Genomic DNA, 22,330 nt, shown 5'->3' on the forward strand with positions numbered 1-22,330 from the left:
GGCTGTGGGCCTCAACAAGGGCCACAATGTGATTCAGAACGTGAGCAAGCAGCAGCTGGTGCCTCACCAAGCACCAAGATCTTGTGGAACATAATCTGAGAGGTATGCAGCTTCACCATATAAAAGCAGTGCGCCATGGGGCTGGCTCAAGGTCTCCAAAGACAAGTGCACCCTAAGTCCCTCAAGAAAAAAGTGGGGACACACATCTATGCCAAGAGGAAGAGAGAGGAGCTGAACAATGTCCTGACAGCCATGAGGAAAGCAGCAGCCACGAAGGACTGAACTCTTCTCCTCTATATGAAATAAAGCTTTTTTGAAACATGATAAAAATAAAAAATAAAAATGAAGTCCAATGTTCATTTCTTTTAATTAGATTAAATCACTTTTACCTATTATTACCTTGTTTCTGAATATACAGTTGAGTTTCACAAAATATTGTTTTAAAAATATATCACCTCAATTTATCTTTGATTCCATTTCATACTTTCAAACAACACTCAGGGCACTATTAGCCCTGTGAATGTTAATATACAGGGAAACATATCAGAATTGATATAATTACTTAGCTGTTTATAGATAATCCTATAAAGATCATACATCTTTTGTTTTTGTTAAGTAATATCATAAAATAATCTCTCTGGCTTTGTTTTCCTTAACTGAGAGAAAGAAAGTGGAGGAAGGGAAGGAGGGGAAAGAGGAGGGTCATGAGGATGGGGATCATTGTTAACTCACAAATCAAACCATTTTCAGAACTCCATTTACAGAAAACTAATACAAAAGGAATAATTGTGCTAGATAGGATGAAACAGGAAGATAGATAACATAAATGAAAGAAAACTCATAGAATTACAGGTAATTAGAGGCCACTTATATATTTTTTCTCTCATCACTGATACAAAAAGATAAGATTTTCATTTCCTTATAATGGATTCATTAATAGTTTTACTGTAATATTAGAAACATCTTGTTTCTGAGTGTATCTCAAAGAACTGATTATTTTAAAAGATCAAACAAATAGAAATTTTAGCAGAAGAGGGTACCTCTGATTACTTGGTTTAGAATACTTTATATCAGATGATCAAATTTCTGAATCTGAAAAATTCGCCAAAACAAAACCCTAATACTGAGTTTATAATCTAAGTAGGGGTTCACACTAATATTAGCAGGCAGAAAAACCAAATACCAGCTAAAGAAGATGCCGATAAAGAAGTATGCATTCAGTTTATATTAAAAAACACATATGCTCCAGAAAAGTAAAGCATACCAGATGGATATTAAAAGTAGAAAATTTTTATATATGAATAGTTCTGTTTTCCTCTTGATTTCTGTACAATCCCCATTAACATCAATTAGTGCTACATATGTAAATCCAGGGAAGCATAACTCCAGTGTCATGATACTACTCTGCACTTGTATATCTTGTTTGAAAACTAACTCAGCTGCAAAAACCCCTGTTACTTAGATCACTATCATTAGCATCCACCAAACAAATACCGACCAGCTAAAAACACATTCCAGGCTGGCATTAAATGACCCTAAAGGCCCATTTTGTTTCTGAAATTCTAAATTTATAGAAATTTAAGATTCTAAGTCCATTGCCTTAACCATTATGCATATAAGCATCATACTGGATGCTGCTCAGACAGGTTCCAAGGATTCCAAAGATAAAAGCGAAGAAGCCAAGTGACATACCCGTAGTCAAAGAAACGTAAAGAGCTAGAACTAGGGCCTAAGTCTGTTGACACAAAATTTGATTTTTTTTTTTTTTTTTGCTTTTGTGGGTTTTTTTTGTAATACCTGAAGGCATGGTTTATGTGAGCAAAGGTTCCTGGTAGTCCCCTAAACACGTAAGAGTGCTTCCGACTGCCTGCTATTTCAGAACCAGTGAGTGAAAATCATTGCATCAAGGATAGTGTTATGAGCTAGAATTTAAAAGGATTAAGGAGGGGCAGCTGCTTGAGCCGTTGTGCAGCTCTCTTGGTTTCACCCCAGGTCCTGACCTCAGGTTCTGAACCTGGAGCGCAACATAGGGCCCCACACTCAGTGGGGAGTCTGAGATTCTTTCCCTCTGCCCTTCTCCCCGCTCGCACGATCTGTCTCTCTCTATCTCTCAAATAAATAAATATTTAAAAAATTAAAAATAGGGGCCATGGGTGTCTCAGTCGAGTAAGCATCTAACTCTTGGTTTCCACTTGGTCATGATCTAGCCTGATCAGATCAGAGATGTAGCCTGAAGTCATGCCCCCCTCTCAGCAGGAAGTCTACTTGAGATTCTCTCTCTCCCTCTCTCTCTAAATCAAAAATAAATAAATAAATCTTTTTAAAAACATGTTAAATAAATAACAATAAATAAATAAATGGATTAGAGGAAAGAAAAAAACAAAAAAAAATCACAAGAAACAATATAAAACTATGAGTTCACAATTATCTGTGGCTAGAACTATCATGTCTGCTGAGGCTGCAACTAGCCACACATGGCTATTCAGCTTGAAAAGTGCTGTAAATGTAAACTAAACAATGTACTGAAGATTTACGATGAAAACAATACAAAATATCTTGATAATTTGCATTTGATTACATGTTGAAATTATGTTTTACATACATAGAGTTAAATAAAACACATTATCAAGATTAATTTCACTTTGGTTTTTTTTTAACATGGCTACTAAAAAACTTAAGATTACATATATGGTTCATATTTGTGGCTTGAAGTATATTTCTGTTGGAGCAGACCTCATAGCCATATGCATTTACTGAATATATCAGTGATACACTTATAACAAACACACTTGGAGATTACATTCTAGATTGCACTCTGACCTAGTGGAAGAAAAATTTACATAATTTTAGAAAAGCTTACTATATTCCTCTAGTTTTGCTGAGGGACTAGAGAGGTAAGAGTGAGACAGAATAAGACAACTCTCATCCTTATTTATATATTAATTCAAACATACCATTCAGTTATCTAATTGTTCCCTTTTGAGTGGACAGGAATAAACTAACTCATATATGGTACAATAATCCAAAGTTCTAAACATTCAGGGAATAAAGAAATGAATTTATAGGGTATGTAGGGGAAAGAGAAAATACCAGTGAAGACCAAGAGTTGGTGATCACATTTTTTAAAATTATTTTAAAAAATTGTATAATAGGGCACCTGGGTGGCTCAGTTGGCTGGACGACTGCCTTCGGCTCAGGTCATGATCCTGGAGTCCCGGGATCAAGTCCCACATAGGGCTCCCAGCTCCATGGGGAGTCTGCTTCTCCCTCTGACCTTCTCTTCGCTCATGTTCTCTCTCACTGTCTCTCTCTCAAATAAATAAATAAAATCTTTTAAAAAAATTGTATAATACACAGAACATAAAATTTATTATTCTTTTAAAGTATATAGTTCAAAGGTATTAAGTATATTTACATATTGTGAAAAATTATTTTCATGCTTATCAAATTGTGATTATTACAATATTAAAGGAAATTGCTTAAGAATTTAAAGTCATCTAGGGGTGCCTGGATGGCTCAGTGGGTTAAGCCTCTGCCTTCGGCTCAGGTCACGATCCCACATTGGGCTCTCTGCTCAGTGGGGAGCCTGCTTCCCCCTCTCTCTCTGCCTACTTGTGATTTCTCTCTCTGTCAAATAAATAAATAAAAATCTTAAAAAAAATAATTTAAAGTCACAAAACAAATGTGCACCATTTTCAATTTTTTATATTCCTTCCACATCTTTGCACACTCACCTACTGCAGATATATCTATTTCATTATTTGAAACTTACCACATCTACTGCTATTTTCAATTAGTTGAAATGTTTATATTATTCTAGTTCTTTAAGTGATGAAATGAAATAATGATATGAAATGAGATCATATCAAATGGTAGCACTACAATAAACCTAATCATTTTCTAACCATGGAAAGCTGGTTTTTAGTGATTAATGTTATAAATGGCCAATGCAATGGATGTATTTTTTTTTCCTTTGTGAACTATTTTATTAGATAAATAACCAAGAGTAGAATTATGGGGTAAAAACATATAAACTCCATTTTTTAACTTACCATTTCCATTCATCCCCAAACATACGGCTGCAAATTTCTGTGCCCTCTTTCCTATGTTTTTTTTTATCTCCATCAAAGGAGAAAGAATTCCTTCTTAGCTCTTAAGTAGTTAGAAGAAAAACAAATGCAGCAACATCACCAAATCCCTGCTACCTCCTTCTCAATCTATCAGCATATTGTTTTTTACTTGCCAGTGGCAAGAAGAAAAGTAGGCTTGAATGTTTCATCACATATTCCTTTGTGTTATCAGCCAAAATCATGCTCATTTAAAAAGTCATGGGCAAAAAGCTCTTAGACTTCTACATGACTTAAAATGATTTTTATACATCAATACCATACAAATAAACAAAGTGGAAGGAAGTTTTAAGTACAGAAAAAGTAACAAATAGCAAACTCCAAACCACAGGATCTCTGTTTAAAATTATGCCTAATAACAACCTCTGTTTTGCAGAAGAGAAAAATCAGCCAAGTGCCTTTCTAGAACACTAATGACTATCAGTCATTATATCACACATATGTCATCTGACACAAACTTTTAGATTAGTAAACATTTTCCCTCTCCTTCAATAGAGGGTTAGTGTTCAAGTGGAGGCGGGGGGCGGGGGGGATTCAGTACACATAAAAGCATCAAAACATAAGCCAAACTGTAGGGTAAGTCTAAATGTCCCCAATTTCAATTCAGCCAATCAGTCCTGCTTTAACTAACAAATGTACATAAAATTTTTATAACACAAAAGAGAACTTATTTTCCAAAGATTTTCTGCCAAATGCAATAAGTATTGGAATGTGATAGCAAAGAACCTGAACTTTAGTATAAGTGAGCAAATTAACAAAGTTACCTCTTCCTCTGATACTCAAGTTTCAGACATAATACATACTTAGGGGAACTCTCCAGATTTTGCTATCTTTCTGATAGGTGTATTAACTAATGAATATTGGATGATCATGAATATATACATATATATAACATGAATATGTACAAATAGTTTCCATGAATCTTCTTTTTCTTCAACCTGCCTATAGTTTCACTAAAGAAAACCTAGGATGTCTACATCTTACATGGAAATAATTAAATATGCTACATGACATACTAAAGCATGGACTTTGGAATAGATGGCTTAATATCTGTGTAACATTGAGCAAGTTGCTTAACCCTGCTTGGAGTCTTAAGCTCTTCATCCATAACTTGGAATCCATTACTGGGAATAATAATGCCATCTTCACAAGATGATTGTGATTATTAACTGAAATAATACATGAAATTTACCTCAGACTCAATGGATGCTCAATAAACATGAATTTCCTTTCTCTTCTCTTACTTCCTTTCTTAGGTCCTCCAAAAATATATACAGATTGACAAGGCAGTATTCCAACTGTACAAATGAGGAAATCTAGGTTTCTAACCACTGACAAAAAGAAATTCTTGACCTGGTTACTTTCTTTCAACATTATACCTTTAAAGCCATAAATAAAGGTGAAAGGTCTTTCAAAAAGTAAGACTTTTTTTTCCCCAAATTCTAGACTAAATTATTGAAATTGTGGTGGGCAACTGGAAAATCCTCACTCACTGGAGGATGTAAGTATCACAAGATGCTTTTCCTTGAGTGATAGCCCCAGTCCCCTCTTCTTGCTTCAGCCATAGGCTGACCTCAGGCAGGTGTACCTGGCACCTTCAATGGAATATGATAGAACGTAAATACTATATAGGAAAGGCCTGCCAGTGAGAGTAAAATGCTAATTTGGAAATGTGTATTATGGGCTTCCTAGACAATCAAAAATACAGGATATAGGAAATGACTTGCAGTTGAAAATGGGAGAAAAGTAGTTGGCTGACCCCCTTGTGCACCCAGAACTCATAATTGCTGATGGCACATCTTGGAGCTAGTGACCCACCTGTTGGAAGTCTAAAACGAGACTAGTATCCACAACACACCTTGAGACAACTAATTGTCTCAGAATGGTATTCCTAAATGAGATAAGACTTACCGCTCATGATCAGCTAACCAAGATGCCTTTCCCAGAAAGAAACCCTTTAGCAGCCACCTGAGTTGCTCTCACTGATCTGTACTGCATCTCTTTTTTTCCAACTCTAGGGAACTTATTGGTGGCTTTGTGGTAGGAGTCATAACGCCATTCTGTTTTTGAACTCTGTTCTGTATTTGAACTCCCCATCTTCTTAGTCTACTCACCAGAAATTAAGTAGTATCCTAACAGGACCAGGACCATCTACATTATTAGAGGGGCCCAGAGCAAAAGGAAAATAAAGGGCCTCTTGTTCAAAAGTATGAAAAATTTCAAGATGGCAACCACAGGGCTTTAAATCAAACACAGAGTTCTGTGTGACTGCGCAGGTCTCACGTCCATGAAGCCCACCATGGACAGAGCTAATATGGAACCCTACAGGGAGACTGAATGACAGATTCCATCCCCAAAACAACCAACCATAACTAAGTGCACAGGTGAGTAGTATTCAGGCAGTCTCACTAACCTGAAAACAGTACAGATGCTGTTTGCTTTTAATAACTCTTGACAAAACTAATTAATTATAAGATAAATCACCTCCAGAGTTCATAGACCAAAAGTGATTATGAATAAATAATATTGTAATGACAATAAAATTTGGGACCTGTAGCCACCATATGAATAAAACCAGGCCAGCCTGCTAGGCCAGGAGAGACATGTGGCACAATGATCCCATCTAACTGTAAGCCAACTGCCAAATATGTGAGTAAGTACTTCCCAGGCCATCCAGTCTCCAGCTGAGCCACCAGCTAACCAGGGACACATGAGTGAGCCCAGTGGAGATCAACCAAGCATGCCCAGATCAACAGAACAGCCCAAATGAACAACAATGAATTACTGCTGTTTTAAGTCACTAAGGTTTGGGGTAGTTTGCTCTAATAGTAAAATCCTTAAATGATACAGGTAGTATGTTAGCTCAGCAGGAGAAAAATGGATTATGTAATAAGCAGGGGCTGAGACAAGTCGCTCAGGAGATTAGATTCCCACTAAATTGCATAATATATTCCAGATGGATTTTAAAAGTATATATAAAGAATGATAGCATAAAAAATGCTAGAATAAATTACATGTTGATATCCATATACTCTTGGAATGGGAAAGGCTTTCCTAGGCAGAGAAACTGAAAGGAAAAAGATGGATAGGTTTTACTATATAAGTACTTTTTAAACTTCACATGTCAAGAAAACATGATAAGTAAAGATAAAAAGCAAAGGAAAAATTGGTAAAACTTTTCTGAGACATGAAGAGAGATTACATTTCTTATATATGTATTTTTATGTATGACAAAAGTATGATAAAAGATTACCACTCCTAATATGCACAAAATAACAAGAAAAAGCTGAACTACCAGACAGAACAGAAAACATACAAACATAAATCACTATAAAACAAATATAGATGGCTAATTAACATTTTAAAAATATTAAATGTCACTACTAAGCAAAGAAAGATAAAACAACAATCACATTTTCTTTTCAGTTCAAAATTGTAAAGATCAAAACAATAATACATAGAAAGCAGACATTTTCATATACTGCTTGAGAAACTATAATTCGGTACAACATTTCTGCAAAGCAGTATTTATGTGTAAGTACACACACATACATATACATGTATGTTCACGTGCATGTGTGTGTGTGTGTAAAATCTTTTGTTGTTGTTTTTCTTCTAAGGATACATCCAGATGAAACAAACAGGGATTCAGGAAGGACAGCCACTTGACCTCATGATCCCGATGTGCCTTCCCTTTTGGTATCCTCTCTGGAACCAAACAACACACAAAGGAGTGTGGGGATGTCCCTGCGGATCCAGGCTCTTCCTCATTCTTGGCTGAGGTCTAGATTTGAGGTTGCCAGATAGCAGAGTTTCAGAAACTCTGTATGTATTATTATATGTCCAATGTATTGTTATGACCTCTTCAGTCTGAAGAATGAATAGTGCCATTTTGAGATAACATGACTTTATTAGTCAAAAAAAATTAAGTCTCCCCAGAGTTGTAGTTAACATTTGTTGAGAGTTCATTCTGTACCATGCACTAGTCTAAGGAATTTATGTGTTTATAGATTTCAGTCCTCAAAACAACCCCATGAAAAAGGAAGCATTCTACAGGTGGGAAAACTAATGCTTAGGATGGGGTTTGTTTTCTGTTTGTCTAAGTAACTTGCCCAAGGTCACAGAGCCAAGACTAGAACAAAAGCAAGCTAACTCTAAACATAGAGTTCTTAACCACTGTACTAGGACACATCAGATATGCCACTTTAAACCCTAGAGCCCTTATTAACATGTATTTAAAGGAAACAATGCTGGATGTCTTACTGCAACCTTAGAAGCAGTGGCTTTCTCTAATAGGTTCTTGTGGACCAGAATCAAAAGTACCTAAACCCCAAGTCATTCAAAGATGAGAGGCCTCCTTCATGGGCTCACTATGTAAGCTAGTGGTACCTGCAGTTTCTCTTAACACCAAGGGCACAGATCGTATACTGCTTGCCCTGGCTTTACCTACTTGTGTACCTGATAAACTGACAATTTACATGAATGCGTATACTATGCAAACTGCTTCACATTACAGCCAAGTTAGCAATACTTTGTATATGAATAACCTTGGTCTTCACTTTCAGTTTGTCCTAAGAACTCTATTAGGATCTACAGCAGTTCTTAGAACACCTAATGCCCATAAGACCCCAAACTTCCTCCAGTTGTACATTTCTATATCCTACTAGCTTCTCCAAAGACATGAAAGAAATTGCCTCCCAAGAGGAAGAATTCAACAATTATGTAAGTAAGAAATTTAAAGAAATTAAAAGAATTAAACTTGGGACGCCTGGGTGGCTCAGTTGGTTGAGCAGCTGCCTTCGGCTCAGGTCGTGATCCCTGCGTCCTGGGATCGAGTCCCACATCGGGCTCCTTGCTCCACAGGGAGCCTGCTTCTCCCTCTGACTCTGCCTGCCACTCTGTCTGCCTGTGCTCACTCTCGCTCGCTCTCTGACAAATAAGTAAAATCTTAAAAAAAAAATACCTTAAAAAAAAGAATTAAACTTTTCATGCTTCTGGACATATATTAATATTGGGAAAAAAAAAAAAACCAATTCTTGGGTCACTCAGAACAACCTTAACAATGTTCTATCTGCACAGAGGTATTTGAACAGATATTACTTCAAATTTACTTTGGCATACACATACTCATGAAAAAAGAACAGAAAAGATTTTCTTAGTCAAGAATCTGTAAGAATCTGCAGCTATAAAACTTTCCTAGCTATGACAGTTTACCTGAGTCCTCCAACTATTTAGGAAAACAGAAGAGAGTTTCCTTTAGTGGCTTTTGGGGATTTAAAATAAACTTTCCCAATAATTCATGAGCCTGAACTCAAAGAATTATCTACCAATCTATTCTTTGTAGTGTTGCCCTTATAAAAAACATAGTGTCGATAAATTATATTAGTGGCAATAAAGAATTCATTCATAGAGCAAATGTTTATTAAGCAATTATAATGTGGCAAGAAGTATCATCCTAAGAATATAGCCGTACAAGTACATAAGGAAAAAACAAAAAAGTTCCTGTCTTCAGAGTTTACACACTAGTTTTAGAGTGTAAAACTAGTTTTACACTAGTTTCTGCTTCTATTTTCACATTAAGCCAATTATTACTGTTCATTAAATGTTAACAATGTAACATTCTCCAGATAAATGCAATAAAATGTAAATCTTTCACTAGACAGCTCAGAGTCTTTCTCTTCTGTTCCTGATTGAACTAAAGTGGCACTAATATTCACAGAAGGACTAATAAAAAAATTTTTTTTTAAATGAAATGCTCCCTACACATGAGAAAACAAAGATTTTACACAGGTAACAGATCCAATTTAAAACTGCTATATTAGGAAAACACTTTAAAAATCTATTGACAGTCATGCCATGGAAAGTAAGATCACACTTAAGCATGGCTCATTATTTCATGCGTTTGGCTGATCTGCCAATTAAATCATGCCTCCTACCAAGGTAAAATATAAAGATAAGAAAAATTTATACTAGGTACAGAAAGAAAGTGATAATGAAGTATGTCATATGCCTGTTTGGTCACAGAAGAGCCATCTAAAAGTGATTTTTCTCACTGTTAGACTCAACACTGAAACTACTATTAAGATCTATTCTTTAATAAACCGTAGTTTGTCCATATTACAGAATATCTATATACTACATAACACACAAAGAGGTAGATCTATACATAGTTATAGCAAGAGCTTCAGTACGTACTGATAGAAGAAAAAGAAAAAAGTATACCAATACATATAGTATAATACTACTTATAGATTATTTTAGCCTCACAAACAATACTTAACTTTTAAATGCAAAGGAAAAAAAAAGGTCTGGAAAGACACAAAAACATAAAGGTATTACATTTTTGAGGAGATGGTCAAGGGCCATGATAGGGAATTTAGCACTGTATATAATTATATCATTTTCTTTGGGAATTATATTCATGTATTAACTATGCCATTAAAAAATTAACTAAAGAGGGGCACCTGGGTGGCTCAGTGGGTTAAAGCCTCTGCCTTCAGCTCAGGTCATGATCCCAGGGTCCTGGAATCTAGCCCCACAAGGGGGGGGTCTCTGCTCAGTGGGGAGCCTGCTTCCCCCCCTTCTTTCTGCACCACCTTGTGATCTCTGTCTGTCAAATAAATAAATAATATCTTTTAAAAAAATTAACTAAATAGAGTTAAAATAGAAAATAAAATCTAACTATAATTTGGGTATATAATAAAAGTGAATAGTAAATTACATTAAAAGTAAGTCAAATTCCTTATAGTATTTGTATCTTTCAAAAGCTTATTCATTCTCATTTAATCGAAAATTTAATCTAACTTAAAAATATGGATTCAAGCTAAAACCCATGGTTTTGATCATCTTTTCTGTAATATTACAAATCATGTAAAAACCCAACATTGAGGCTAAGCAAAAATAAAAAAAGCCCAAGAAACAAAAACAAAAGAAAAACCCCCAACACTTCAAACATATAAAAGACAAAAGAAGTCTTGCTATACAGAAAATATGGAAAGCATTACATCAAACATCCCTATCAAATTCCTTTAAACACCCCTCTGCCTTTGTGTCCACAAAAAATATACAGTATCATTAAAGGCAAGAGTCAGTGAATCTTTAGCCCCAAGCACAGCAGATAAGTCCTAAGAATGAAATAGATTAAGTCAGCAAAGGGACATGAAGGAAGAAGAGAAGAAGAAAAGAAAGAAAGTGAAAAACAAACCAAAACAAAAAGTGTACTTAAGAGAGGAAAGAAGTGTGGAAGAGAAAGAGTGTCATTAACGCCCACCAATTTGAGAGGCATAATTGCTCCAGCACAAAAGAAACTGGCCATCTAGATTTGCAAAACAATTTACCAAGCATTTTCACATATATTAGCAAATAGAGTCTTTGTAACAACATAGTATCTATCCCATTTTATGGAAAGAAACTGAAGCTCTGAAAAGTGTCAGGGAACTGCCAAAAGCTACTAATAAATGAGAGAACTGAGGTCTTTGGACTCCAAGCCCTGTGTTCTAATACCCTACTGTGTCTACAGACTGTCCCTCAGATTGCTTCTAATTTTCACATAGCCATGAATATTTCAAAAATCAACTGTATCATCAATACATTTATTGAGATCCACATGGTTAGCTATTCTTCTTTCCTCTAGAGAAGATAACTGAAAAAAATATTTTTATTTGTCCATTCAAAATCAACATACTACAGCAGAGGAGGGCAGTGGGCTTAAGAGGTGGCAATATAAGGCTACATGAGCGAGTTTTGTGGTTTTGGAGCTTTCAGTATCTTTAGTGGTGGGTACATGAACCTACACATATGCTAAAATTGTATAGAACTTAAAATACACAAACCCACAAACTAGCATAAGCAAAATTATGAAATACTGAATAAAATCCATGAATTTTATCAATGACAATATCCTGGCTGTGACATACTGTAGGCTTGCAAAATGTTAGTACTAGAGAAAAATGGGTAAAGGATACATGACAACTAACTATATTTTTTGTTATAACTGCAAGTGAATATGTAACTATCCCAATAAAAATTTCAATTAATACTCATACCACAACACTGATTCTAAACAGATTAATGATATTATATCGAAGCATAAGAAGACATGTAGTCATTCAAAGCTGATTTCATTATAGTGGAACTCCAGAGGTTTTTACCCATAAAATTTTAAATTTTAAAAATTAAATTATTATTATTTAAATTTTTTAAAACTTTAAGCCAAAGATGATAATTTTGAACAGCATTTTGTGACATAATACTCAAAGAATGAGAGTCAGGTCACCCTAGCGATGCAAAGGGTAAACATTGATGAAAAGAAGAATCAGCCAGTTGCTCAGCAGGACAACTGGGAAATCATGGTGATAAGTATAAGATGCACCAAGAATTATTTAGTAATAACACTAAGCATAATAGCTACCAACTATCAAGCACATACTATGTACCTGGATTGTGCTGGCTGGCCTCTTCACATAAATGATGAAAAATCCTCACAATAACTCTGGGTAAAATGTGGAAACTGATGGATCTTATGTAATTTACTCAAGATTAATCATTAGAAAGTTGCAAAGCTGGACATTTGAACCCAGGTTTTTCTGACTCTAAACCTTATGTGCCATTCCCTATTCCACAGTTCATAGGAAAGAAATACTTAACCTGGGTATTCCAGTACATGACTCTAGGGCAAGGGATAAAAAAATTATATCCAGTAGTGGAAAACTATCATTCATACCATATTTACCTGCTTGTAAGTTCCATCTAGCAAGGTGTCCAGATGTTGGAGGGGGGCAGGTGTTTTATCTTTGAATCTTGTCAATAGTCGACGCTGAATGGCCCGAAATTGTACGGCTCTTTCAGATAAGAGTTCTTCTAATTTTTCACCATTTATCCGCAACTACAATAAAGAATTTCCTAAATTCAGATTAAATGTGCACAACAAAACAGTCTTTACAGCAAAATCACTTGGAGGAATAAAATTTAGACACAATAAAATTACTAGAAAAGTTAGATTCTTAAATAATCTTGGCATGAGAGAGACCCTCATAACTCAAAAGCCAAAAGCCAGACACATACACGCTCACACCCCTGATAAATTTGTAATTAAAAAAACAAAAAAGTAATTCTATACAGTTAAAATATATATATATATATATATATATATATATATCATAAGTAAAGTGACAAGACAGCAAACTGCAAAAAATAGTAGCAATACCACAGAGACAAAAAGTCAAGCCCATAATATCTAGAAAGCACCTAAGAATCAAAAAGAAAAGGGCCAAAGTACAATACAAATCAGTAAGAAAAGAGTATCAATCAATAGAAAAAGGGACAAAATTCATAGAAAAGGTAGTACAAATAAATAGCTCTCAAACAATATAGCCTTTGATCTAGCAAGCCCATTTCTAGCAATTTATCCTATAAGTATGCTTACGAAAAGTAATGTACATACAAGAATATTCATTATAGAATTGTTTTGTTGTTTATAGTAAGATATTATTAATAATCAAAATACCCATCAATAGGGGAACAGCTTAAATAATAAGACTACTTTGCAGAACTACTAAGTACTAATATACAATGTTATCCAAAGATGCATTGAATGAAACAAAGCAAAAAAACAAAAACAAAATACAGAATAGTATGTATAATGTGCTACCATTCATTTACTTTTTAAAAAGAAATCTGGGGCACTTGGGTGGCTCAGTGGATCAAAGCCTCTGCCTTCGGTTCAGGTCATGATCCCAAGGTCCTGGGACCGATCCCCACATTCGGCTCTCTGCTCAGCGATGAGCCTGCTTCCCCCTCTCTCACTTTGCCTGTCTCTCTGCCTACTTGAGATCTCTCTCTCTGTCACATAAATAAAATCTTAAAAAAAAAAAAAATTGACTCTTTTTGGAGTCAAGATGGCGGAGAAGTAGCAGACTAAGATGACATCAGGTAGCAGGAGATCAGCTAGCTGGCTTATCAAACCATTGCGAACACCTAAAAATCCAATGGGAGATCAAAGAGAAGAAGAGCAACAATTCTAGAAACAGAAAATTGATCACTTCTGAAAGGTAGGGCCAGTGGAAAAGTGAATCCAAAGCGACAGGAAGATAGTCCACGGGGCTGGAGGGAACAGCTCCCAGCAAGCGGCAGAACAATGGAGCACAAAATCAGGACTTTTTAAAAGTCTGCTCCACTGAGGGACATCGTTCCAGAGGCTAAACTGGGGTGAAGGCCACGGAGGTCAGCATAGCCCCAGGTTCCACAGGATCACAGAAGGACCAGGGGTGTCTGAGTGTCAAAGAGCTCGCAGGTATTAAATGGGGAAGCCGACTACAGAGACAAAGCCGAGGAGTGAGGTCTCAACCCAGGGTTACCTTGAACCCATCACAGGCTGGATGAGCTGGGAGCGCGGCCAGAGGCCAGGGAGATGGGAGTGATTGAGTGATTTTCTTTAAGGGCGCACTGAGGAGTGGAGCACTGAGCTCTCTACTTCTCTGGGCTGGAGACTGGGAGACCGCCATTATTATTCCCATCCTCCAGAACTCTACAGAAAGCCTTCAGAGAACAAAAGCTCCCAAAAGCAAACCCGAGTTGATTACTTAGCCTGACCCCTGATAGGGGCGGGGCAATTCCACCTCGGGCAAAGACACTTGAGAATCACTACAACAGGCTCCTCCCCCAGAAGATCAACAAGAAACCCAGCCAAGACCAAGTTCACTTACCAAGGAGAACAGCGGAATTCCAGAGGAGGAGAAAGCAAAGCAAGGAATTCATGGCTTTCTCCCCATGACTCTTTAGTCTTGCAGTTAATATTTTTTTTTCTTCTGCTAAATTTTTTTGAACTTTTATCCTTTCCTCTTTTAACGTTTTTTTGAAGTAGTTTATCTTAACAATACCTTTCAAAAAAAATCTTTTTTGAACCTTCATTATTATAGTCATATTTTATCCTCCATTATATATAACTATATTTTTTGTATACATATAGGGTTTTTTCTTCTAAATAATTTGGGGTTCAACTTCTCCTAATAGATCAACATAAACCCTAAATCTAGTTCCGGGCTAGTCTCCAGCCTGAGCAAATTCTCTCCACTTTCTTTTTCTTTATTCTCCCAACCAACTTACTTTATCAACTCATTTTTTAGAAATTAAAAAAAAATTTTTTTTCTCATCTTAATAGGCTTATTCCATCCCTTCATTGTGTCTACCCTTGTATGTGTTTTTCATCCTTTAAAATTTTGGGAGGTAGATTCTTGTAAGAGATGAAAATACTGCCAAAATTAAGTAAGTAACCCTGTTCTAGTCACCAGTCTAATATATGTGTATGTGTGTGTGTGTGTGTGTATACACATATATATTTTTTTCTTTTTTGATATTTTTTCTTTATTTGTTTTCTTTTTTTAACTTGGGAGAAGGGCGTGGGATTATGGACATTGGGGAGGGTATGTGCTTTGGTTAATGCTGTGAAGTGTGTAAACCTGGTGATTCACAGACCTGTACCCTGGGGATAAAAATATATGTTTATAAAAAATAAAAAATTTAAAAAAAAAGAATAAAAAAATAAAATAAAATTCTAATTTAAAAAAAAGAGAGAGAGAAATGTAATCTTGCCATTTGCGACGACGATGACGTGGATGGAACTAGAGGGTATTATGTTAAGTGAAATAAGTCAATCGGAGAAAGACAACTATCATATGATCTCCCTGATATGAGGAAGTGGAGATGCAATGGGGGGAGGGGAGGTTTACGGATTAGGAAAAGAATAAATGAAACAAGATGGGATCGGGAGGGAGACAAACCATAAAAGACTCAATCTTACAAATAGGCTGAGGGTTGCTGGGGAGAGGGGGGTAGGGAAAGGATGGTGGGGTTATGGACATTGGGGAGGGTATGTGATATGGTGACTGCTGTGAAATATGTAAACTTGGCGATTCACAGACCTGTACCCCGGAGATAAAAATGTATGTTTATTAAAAAATCAAAAAATTTAAAAATACTCTTATTACTATAACCCTTCTCATAACCTTTGAATTTAATATTATTAAAATAAAAGAAGCTAGTGAGAGTCATAGAGCAGAAGGAACATTCCATGAAATCAGATTATATAAACTGCTAATTCAACTTTATGAAACAATCATCAACTAGTCTTGAAATAAACAGCATTTTCAAAATGTTCAGAAATCAGGTGGACCTGGATGGCTTGGTCGGTTAAGCATCCAACTCTTGATTGCAGCTCAGGTCATGATGTCAGGGTCCTGAAATTCAGCCCTAGGTCTGTCTCTGGCTAACAGTGGAACCTGCTTAAAATTCTCTTTCTTCGTCTCCCTCTGCCCCTCACTCTCCGCAACCCTCAACCCCCACCGCCCCCACTCAACCGCACCCTCTCCCCCTCTCAAAAAATAAATAAATAAATAAAAAGTTCAGAAATTAAACATATTACAATTTACATTTCTTATATCAAACAAAACTTCCTTTTCAGTGTATGCATTCTCCAGACACATGACTACCAAAAAAAAATAAATAAATTAAAAAAAAATAAACCCCGAGGGAGGAGTCAAGATGGCGGAGAAGTAGCAGGCTGAGACTACTTCAGCTAGCCGGAGATCAGCTAGATAGCTTATCTAAAGATTGCAAACACCTGAAAATCCATCGGCAGATCGAAGAGAAGAACAGCAATTCTGGAAACAGAAAAACAACCACTTTCTGAAAGGTAGGACCGGCGGAGAAGTGAATCCAAAGCGACGGGAAGATAGACCCCGGGGGGAGGGGCCGGCTCCCGGCAAGCGGCGGAGCAACAGCGCACAAAATCAGGACTTTTAAAAGTCTGTTCCGCTGAGGGACATCGCTGCAGAGGCTAAACCGGGGCGAAGCCCACGTGGGGTCAGCGTGGCCTCAAGTCCCGCAGGGTCAAAGAAGGATCGGGGGTGTCTGAGTGTCGCAGAGCTTGCGGGTATTGGAACGGGAAAGCCAGCTACAGAGACAGAGCCGACAGTAAGATCGCAGCTCGGTGTTACCTTGAACCGGTCGCAGGCTCGGTGAGCTCGGAGCGCGGCCCGAGGTCAGGCAGACGGGACTAACTGGGCACTGTTCTCTGAGGGCGCACTGAGGAGTGGGGCCCTGGGCTCTCGGCTCTTCCGGGCCGGAGACCAGGAGGCCGCCATTTGTATTCCCGTCCTCCAGAACTCTACAGAAAGCGCTCAGGGAACAAAAGCTCCTGAAAGCAAACCCAAGCGGATTACTCACCCCGGCCCCTGGGTAAGGGTGGTGCAATTTCGCCTAGGGCAAAGACACTTGAGAATCACTACAAAAGGCACCTCCCCGAGAAGATCAACAAGAAATCCAGCCAAGACCAAGTTCACCTACCAAGGAGTGCGGTTTCAATACCAAGGAGAGCAGCACAATTCCAGAGGAGGAAAAAGCAAAGCACAGAACTCATGGCTTTTTCCCCTGTGATTTTTTTTTAGTCTTGCAGTTAATTTAATTTTTTTCTTTTTCATTTTTTGTTTTTTTTCTCGCCTTCTGGTTAAATTTTTTTTTTAACTTTTACCTTTTTCTTTTTTAACGTTTTTAAACTAGTTTATCTAATATATATATTTTTTCTTTTTTATATTTTTCTTATTTGTTTTCTTTTTTTTAGTTCTTTTCTTTTCTTTTTTCTTTTTTTTTTTTTCTTTCTTCCTTTTTGAACCTCTTTTTATCCCCTTTCTCCCCCCTCACGATTTGGGATCTCTTCTAATTTGGTTAAAGCATATTTTCCTGGGGTTGTTGCCACCCTTTTAGTATTTTACTTGCTCCTTCATATACTCTTATCGGGACAAAATGACAAGACGGAAAAATTCAACACAAAAAAAAGAACAAGAGGCAGTACCGAAGGCTAGGGACCTAATCAATACAGACATTGGTAATATGTCAGATCTAGAGTTCAGAATGACAATTCTCAAGGTTCTAGCCGGGCTCGAAAAAGGCATGGAAGATATTAGAGAAACCCTCTCGAGAGATATAAAAGCCCTTTCTGGAGAAATAAAAGAACTAAAATCTAACCAAGTTGAAATCAAAAAAGCTATTAATGAGGTGCAATCAAAAATGGAGGCTCTCACTGCTAGGATAAATGAGGCAGAAGAAAGAATTAGTGATATAGAAGACCAAATGACAGAGAATAAAGAAGCTGAGCAAAAGAGGGACAAACAGCTACTGGACCACGAGGAGAGAATTCGAGAGATAAGTGACACCATAAGACAAAACAACATTAGAATAATTGGGATTCCAGAAGAAGAAGAAAGAGAGAGGGGAGCAGAAGGTATACTGGAGGGTATTATTGGGGAGAATTTCCCCAGTATGGCAAAGGGAATGAGCATCAAAATTCAGGAGGTTCAGAGAACGCCCCTCAAAATCAATAAGAATAGGCCCACACCCCGTCACCTAATAGTAAAATTTACAAGTCTCGGTGACAAAGAGAAAATCCTGAAAGCAGCCCGGGAAAAGAAGTCTGTAACATACAATGGTAAAAATATTAGATTGGCAGCTGACTTATCCACAGAGACCTGGCAGGCCAGAAAGAGCTGGCATGATATTTTCAGAGCACTAAATGAGAAAAACATGCAGCAAAGAATACTATACCCAGCTAGGCTATCATTGAAAATAGAAGGAGAGATTAAAAGCTTTCAGGACAAACAAAAACTGAAAGAATTTGCAAACACCAAAAACCAGCTCTACAGGAAATATTGAAAGGGGTCCTCTAAGCAAAGAGAGAGCCTACAAGTGGTAGATCAGAAAGGAACGGAGACCATATACAGTAATAGTCACCTTCCAGGCAATACAATGGCACTAAATTCATATCTCTCAATAGTTACCCTGAATGTTAATGGGCTAAATGCCCCTGTCAAAAGACACAGGGTATCAGAATGGATAAAAAAACAAAACCCATCTATATGTTGCCTCCAGAAACTCATTTTAAGCCCGAAGACACCTCCAGATTTAAAGTGAGGGGGTGGAAAAGAATTTACCATGCTAATGGACATCAGAAGAAAGCAGGAGTGGCAATCCTTATATCAGATCAATTAGATTTTAAGCCAAAGACTATAATAAGAGATGAGGAAGGACACTATATCATACTCAAAAGGTCTGTCCAACAAGAAGATCTAACAATTTTAAATATCTATGCCCCCAACGTGGGAGCAGCCAACTATATAAACCAATTAATAACAAAATCAAAGAAACACATCGACAATAATACAATAATACTAGGGGACTTTAACACTCCCCTCACTGAAATGGACAGATCATCCAAGCAAAAGATCAGCAAGGAAATAAAGGCCTTAAAGGACACACTGGACCAGATGGACATCACAGATATATTCAGAACATTTCATCCCAAAGCAACAGAATACACATTCTTCTCTAGTGCACATGGAACATTCTCCAGAATAGATCACATCCTTGGTCCTAAATCAGGACTCAGCCGGTATCAAAAGATTGGGATCATTCCCTGCATATTTTCAGACCACGATGCTCTAAAGCTAGAACTCAACCACAAAAGGAAGTTTGAAAAGAACCCAAATACATGGAGACTAAACGGCATCCTTCTAAAGAATGAATGGGTCAACCGGGAAATTAAAGAAGAATTGAAAAAAATCATGGAAACAAATGATAATGAAAATACAACGGTTCAAAATCTGTGGGACACAACAAAGGCAGTCCTGAGAGGAAAATATATAGCGGTACAAGCCTTTCTCAAGAAACAAGAAAGGTCTCAGGTACACAACCTAACCCTACACCTAAAAGAGCTGGAGAAAGAACAAGAAAGAAACCCTAAGCCCAGCAGAAGAGAAATTATAAAGATCAGAGCAGAAATCAATGAAATAGAAACCAAAAAAACAATAGAACAAATCAACGAAACTAGGAGCTGGTTCTTTGAAAGAATTAATAAAATTGATAAACCCCTGGCCCGACTTATCAAAAAGAAAAGAGAAAGGACCCAAATAAATAAAATCATGAATGAAAGAGGAGAGATCACAACTAACACCAAAGAAATACAAACTATTATAAGAACATACTATGAGCAACTCTACGGCAATAAATTTGACAATCTGGAAGAAATGGATGCATTCCTAGAAACATATAAACTACCACAACTGAACCAGGAAGAAATAGAAAGCCTGAACAGACCCATAACCAGTAAGGAGATTGAAACAGTCATTAAAAATCTCCAAACAAACAAAAGCCCAGGGCCAGACGGCTTCCCGGGGGAATTCTACCAAACATTTAAAGAAGAACTAATTCCTATTCTCCTGAAACTGTTCCAAAAAATAGAAATGGAAGGAAAACTTCCAAACTCATTTTATGAGGCCAGCATCACCTTGATCCCAAAACCAGACAAGGATCCCACCAAAAAAGAGAGCTATAGACCGATATCCTTGATGAACACAGATGCGAAAATACTCAACAAAATACTAGCCAATAGGATTCAACAGTACATTAAAAGGATTATTCACCACGACCAAGTGGGATTTATTCCAGGGCTGCAAGGTTGGTTCAACATCCGCAAATCAGTCAATGTGATACAACACATCAATAAAAGAAAGAACAAGAACCATATGATACTCTCAATAGATGCTGAAAAAGCATTTGACAAAGTACAACATCCCTTCCTGATCAAAACTCTTCAAAGTGTAGGGATAGAGGGCACATACCTCAATATCATCAAAGCCATCTATGAAAAACCCACCGCAAATATCATTCTCAATGGAGAAAAACTGAAAGCTTTTCCGCTAAGGTCAGGAACACGGCAGGGATGTCCATTATCACCACTGCTATTCAACATCGTACTAGAGGTCCTAGCCTCAGCAATCAGACAACAAAAGGAAATTAAAGGCATCCAAATCGGCAAAGAAGAAGTCAAATTATCACTCTTCGCAGATGATATGATACTATATGTGGAAAACCCAAAAGACTCCACTCCAAAACTGCTAGAACTTATACAGGAATTCAGTAAAGTGTCAGGATATAAAATCAATGCACAGAAATCAGTTGCATTTCTCTACACCAACAGCAAGACAGAAGAAAGAGATATTAAGGAGTCAATCCCATTTACAATTGCATCCAAAACCATAAGATACCTAGGAATAAACCTAACCAAAGAGACACAGAATCTATACTCAGAAAACTATAAAGTACTCATGAAAGAAATTGAGGAAGACACAAAGAAATGGAAAAATGTTCCATGCTCCTGGATTGGAAGAATAAATATTGTGAAAATGTCTATGCTACCTAAAGCAATCTACACATTTAATGCAATTCCTATCAAAGTACCATCCATCTTTTTCAAAGAAATGGAACAAATAATTCTAAAATTTATATGGAACCAGAAAAGACCTCGAATAGCCAAAGGGATATTGAAAAAGAAAGCCAACGTTGGTGGCATCACAATTCCGGACTTCAAGCTCTATTACAAAGCTGTCATCATCAAGACAGCATGGTACTGGCACAAAAACAGACACATAGATCAATGGAACAGAATAGAGAGCCCAGAAATAGACCCTCAAATCTATGGTCAACTAATCTTCGACAAAGCAGGAAAGAATGTCCAATGGAAAAAAGACAGCCTTTTCAATAAATGGTGCTGGGAAAATTGGACAGCCACATGCAGAAAAATGAAATTGGACCATTTCCTTACACCACACACGAAAATAGACTCAAAATGGATGAAGGACCTCAATGTGCGAAAGGAATCCATCAAAATCCTTGAGGAGAACACAGGCAGCAACCTCTTCGACCTCAGCCGCAGCAACATCTTCCTAGGAACAACGCCAAAGGCAAGGGAAGCAAGGGCAAAAATGAACTATTGGGATTTCATCAAGATCAAAAGCTTTTGCACAGCAAAGGAAACAGTTAACAAAATCAAAAGACAACTGACAGAATGGGAGAAGATATTTGCAAACGACATATCAGATAAAGGACTAGTGTCCAGAATCTATAAAGAACTTAGCAAACTCAACACCCAAAGAACAAATAATCCAATCAAGAAATGGGCAGAGGACAGGAACAGACATTTCTGCAAAGAAGACATCCAGATGGCCAACAGACACATGAAAAAGTGCTCCATATCATTCGGCATCAGGGAAATACAAATCAAAACCACAATGAGATATCACCTCACACCAGTCAGAATGGCTAAAATCAACAAGTCAGGAAATGACAGATGCTGGCGAGGATGCGGAGAAAGGGGA

General features: G+C 37.1%; 1 protein-coding gene across 1 annotated transcript in view; it reads right to left on the reverse strand.

Annotated features, from left to right (window-relative positions):
• The window catches only part of BBS9 (Bardet-Biedl syndrome 9), a 446,650-nt gene that overhangs the window by 196,583 nt on the left and 227,737 nt on the right, over positions 1-22,330 (reverse strand). Inside the window, exon 18 of the mRNA XM_059397515.1 lies at positions 12,859-13,011. Within this exon, the coding sequence (XP_059253498.1) occupies positions 12,859-13,011 (153 nt within the window). The remainder of the gene's footprint in view (positions 1-12,858; positions 13,012-22,330) is intronic.

Source organism: Mustela nigripes, chromosome 4 (genome assembly GCF_022355385.1).
Source record: "Mustela nigripes isolate SB6536 chromosome 4, MUSNIG.SB6536, whole genome shotgun sequence".
Taxonomy (NCBI): Eukaryota; Metazoa; Chordata; class Mammalia; order Carnivora; family Mustelidae; genus Mustela; species Mustela nigripes.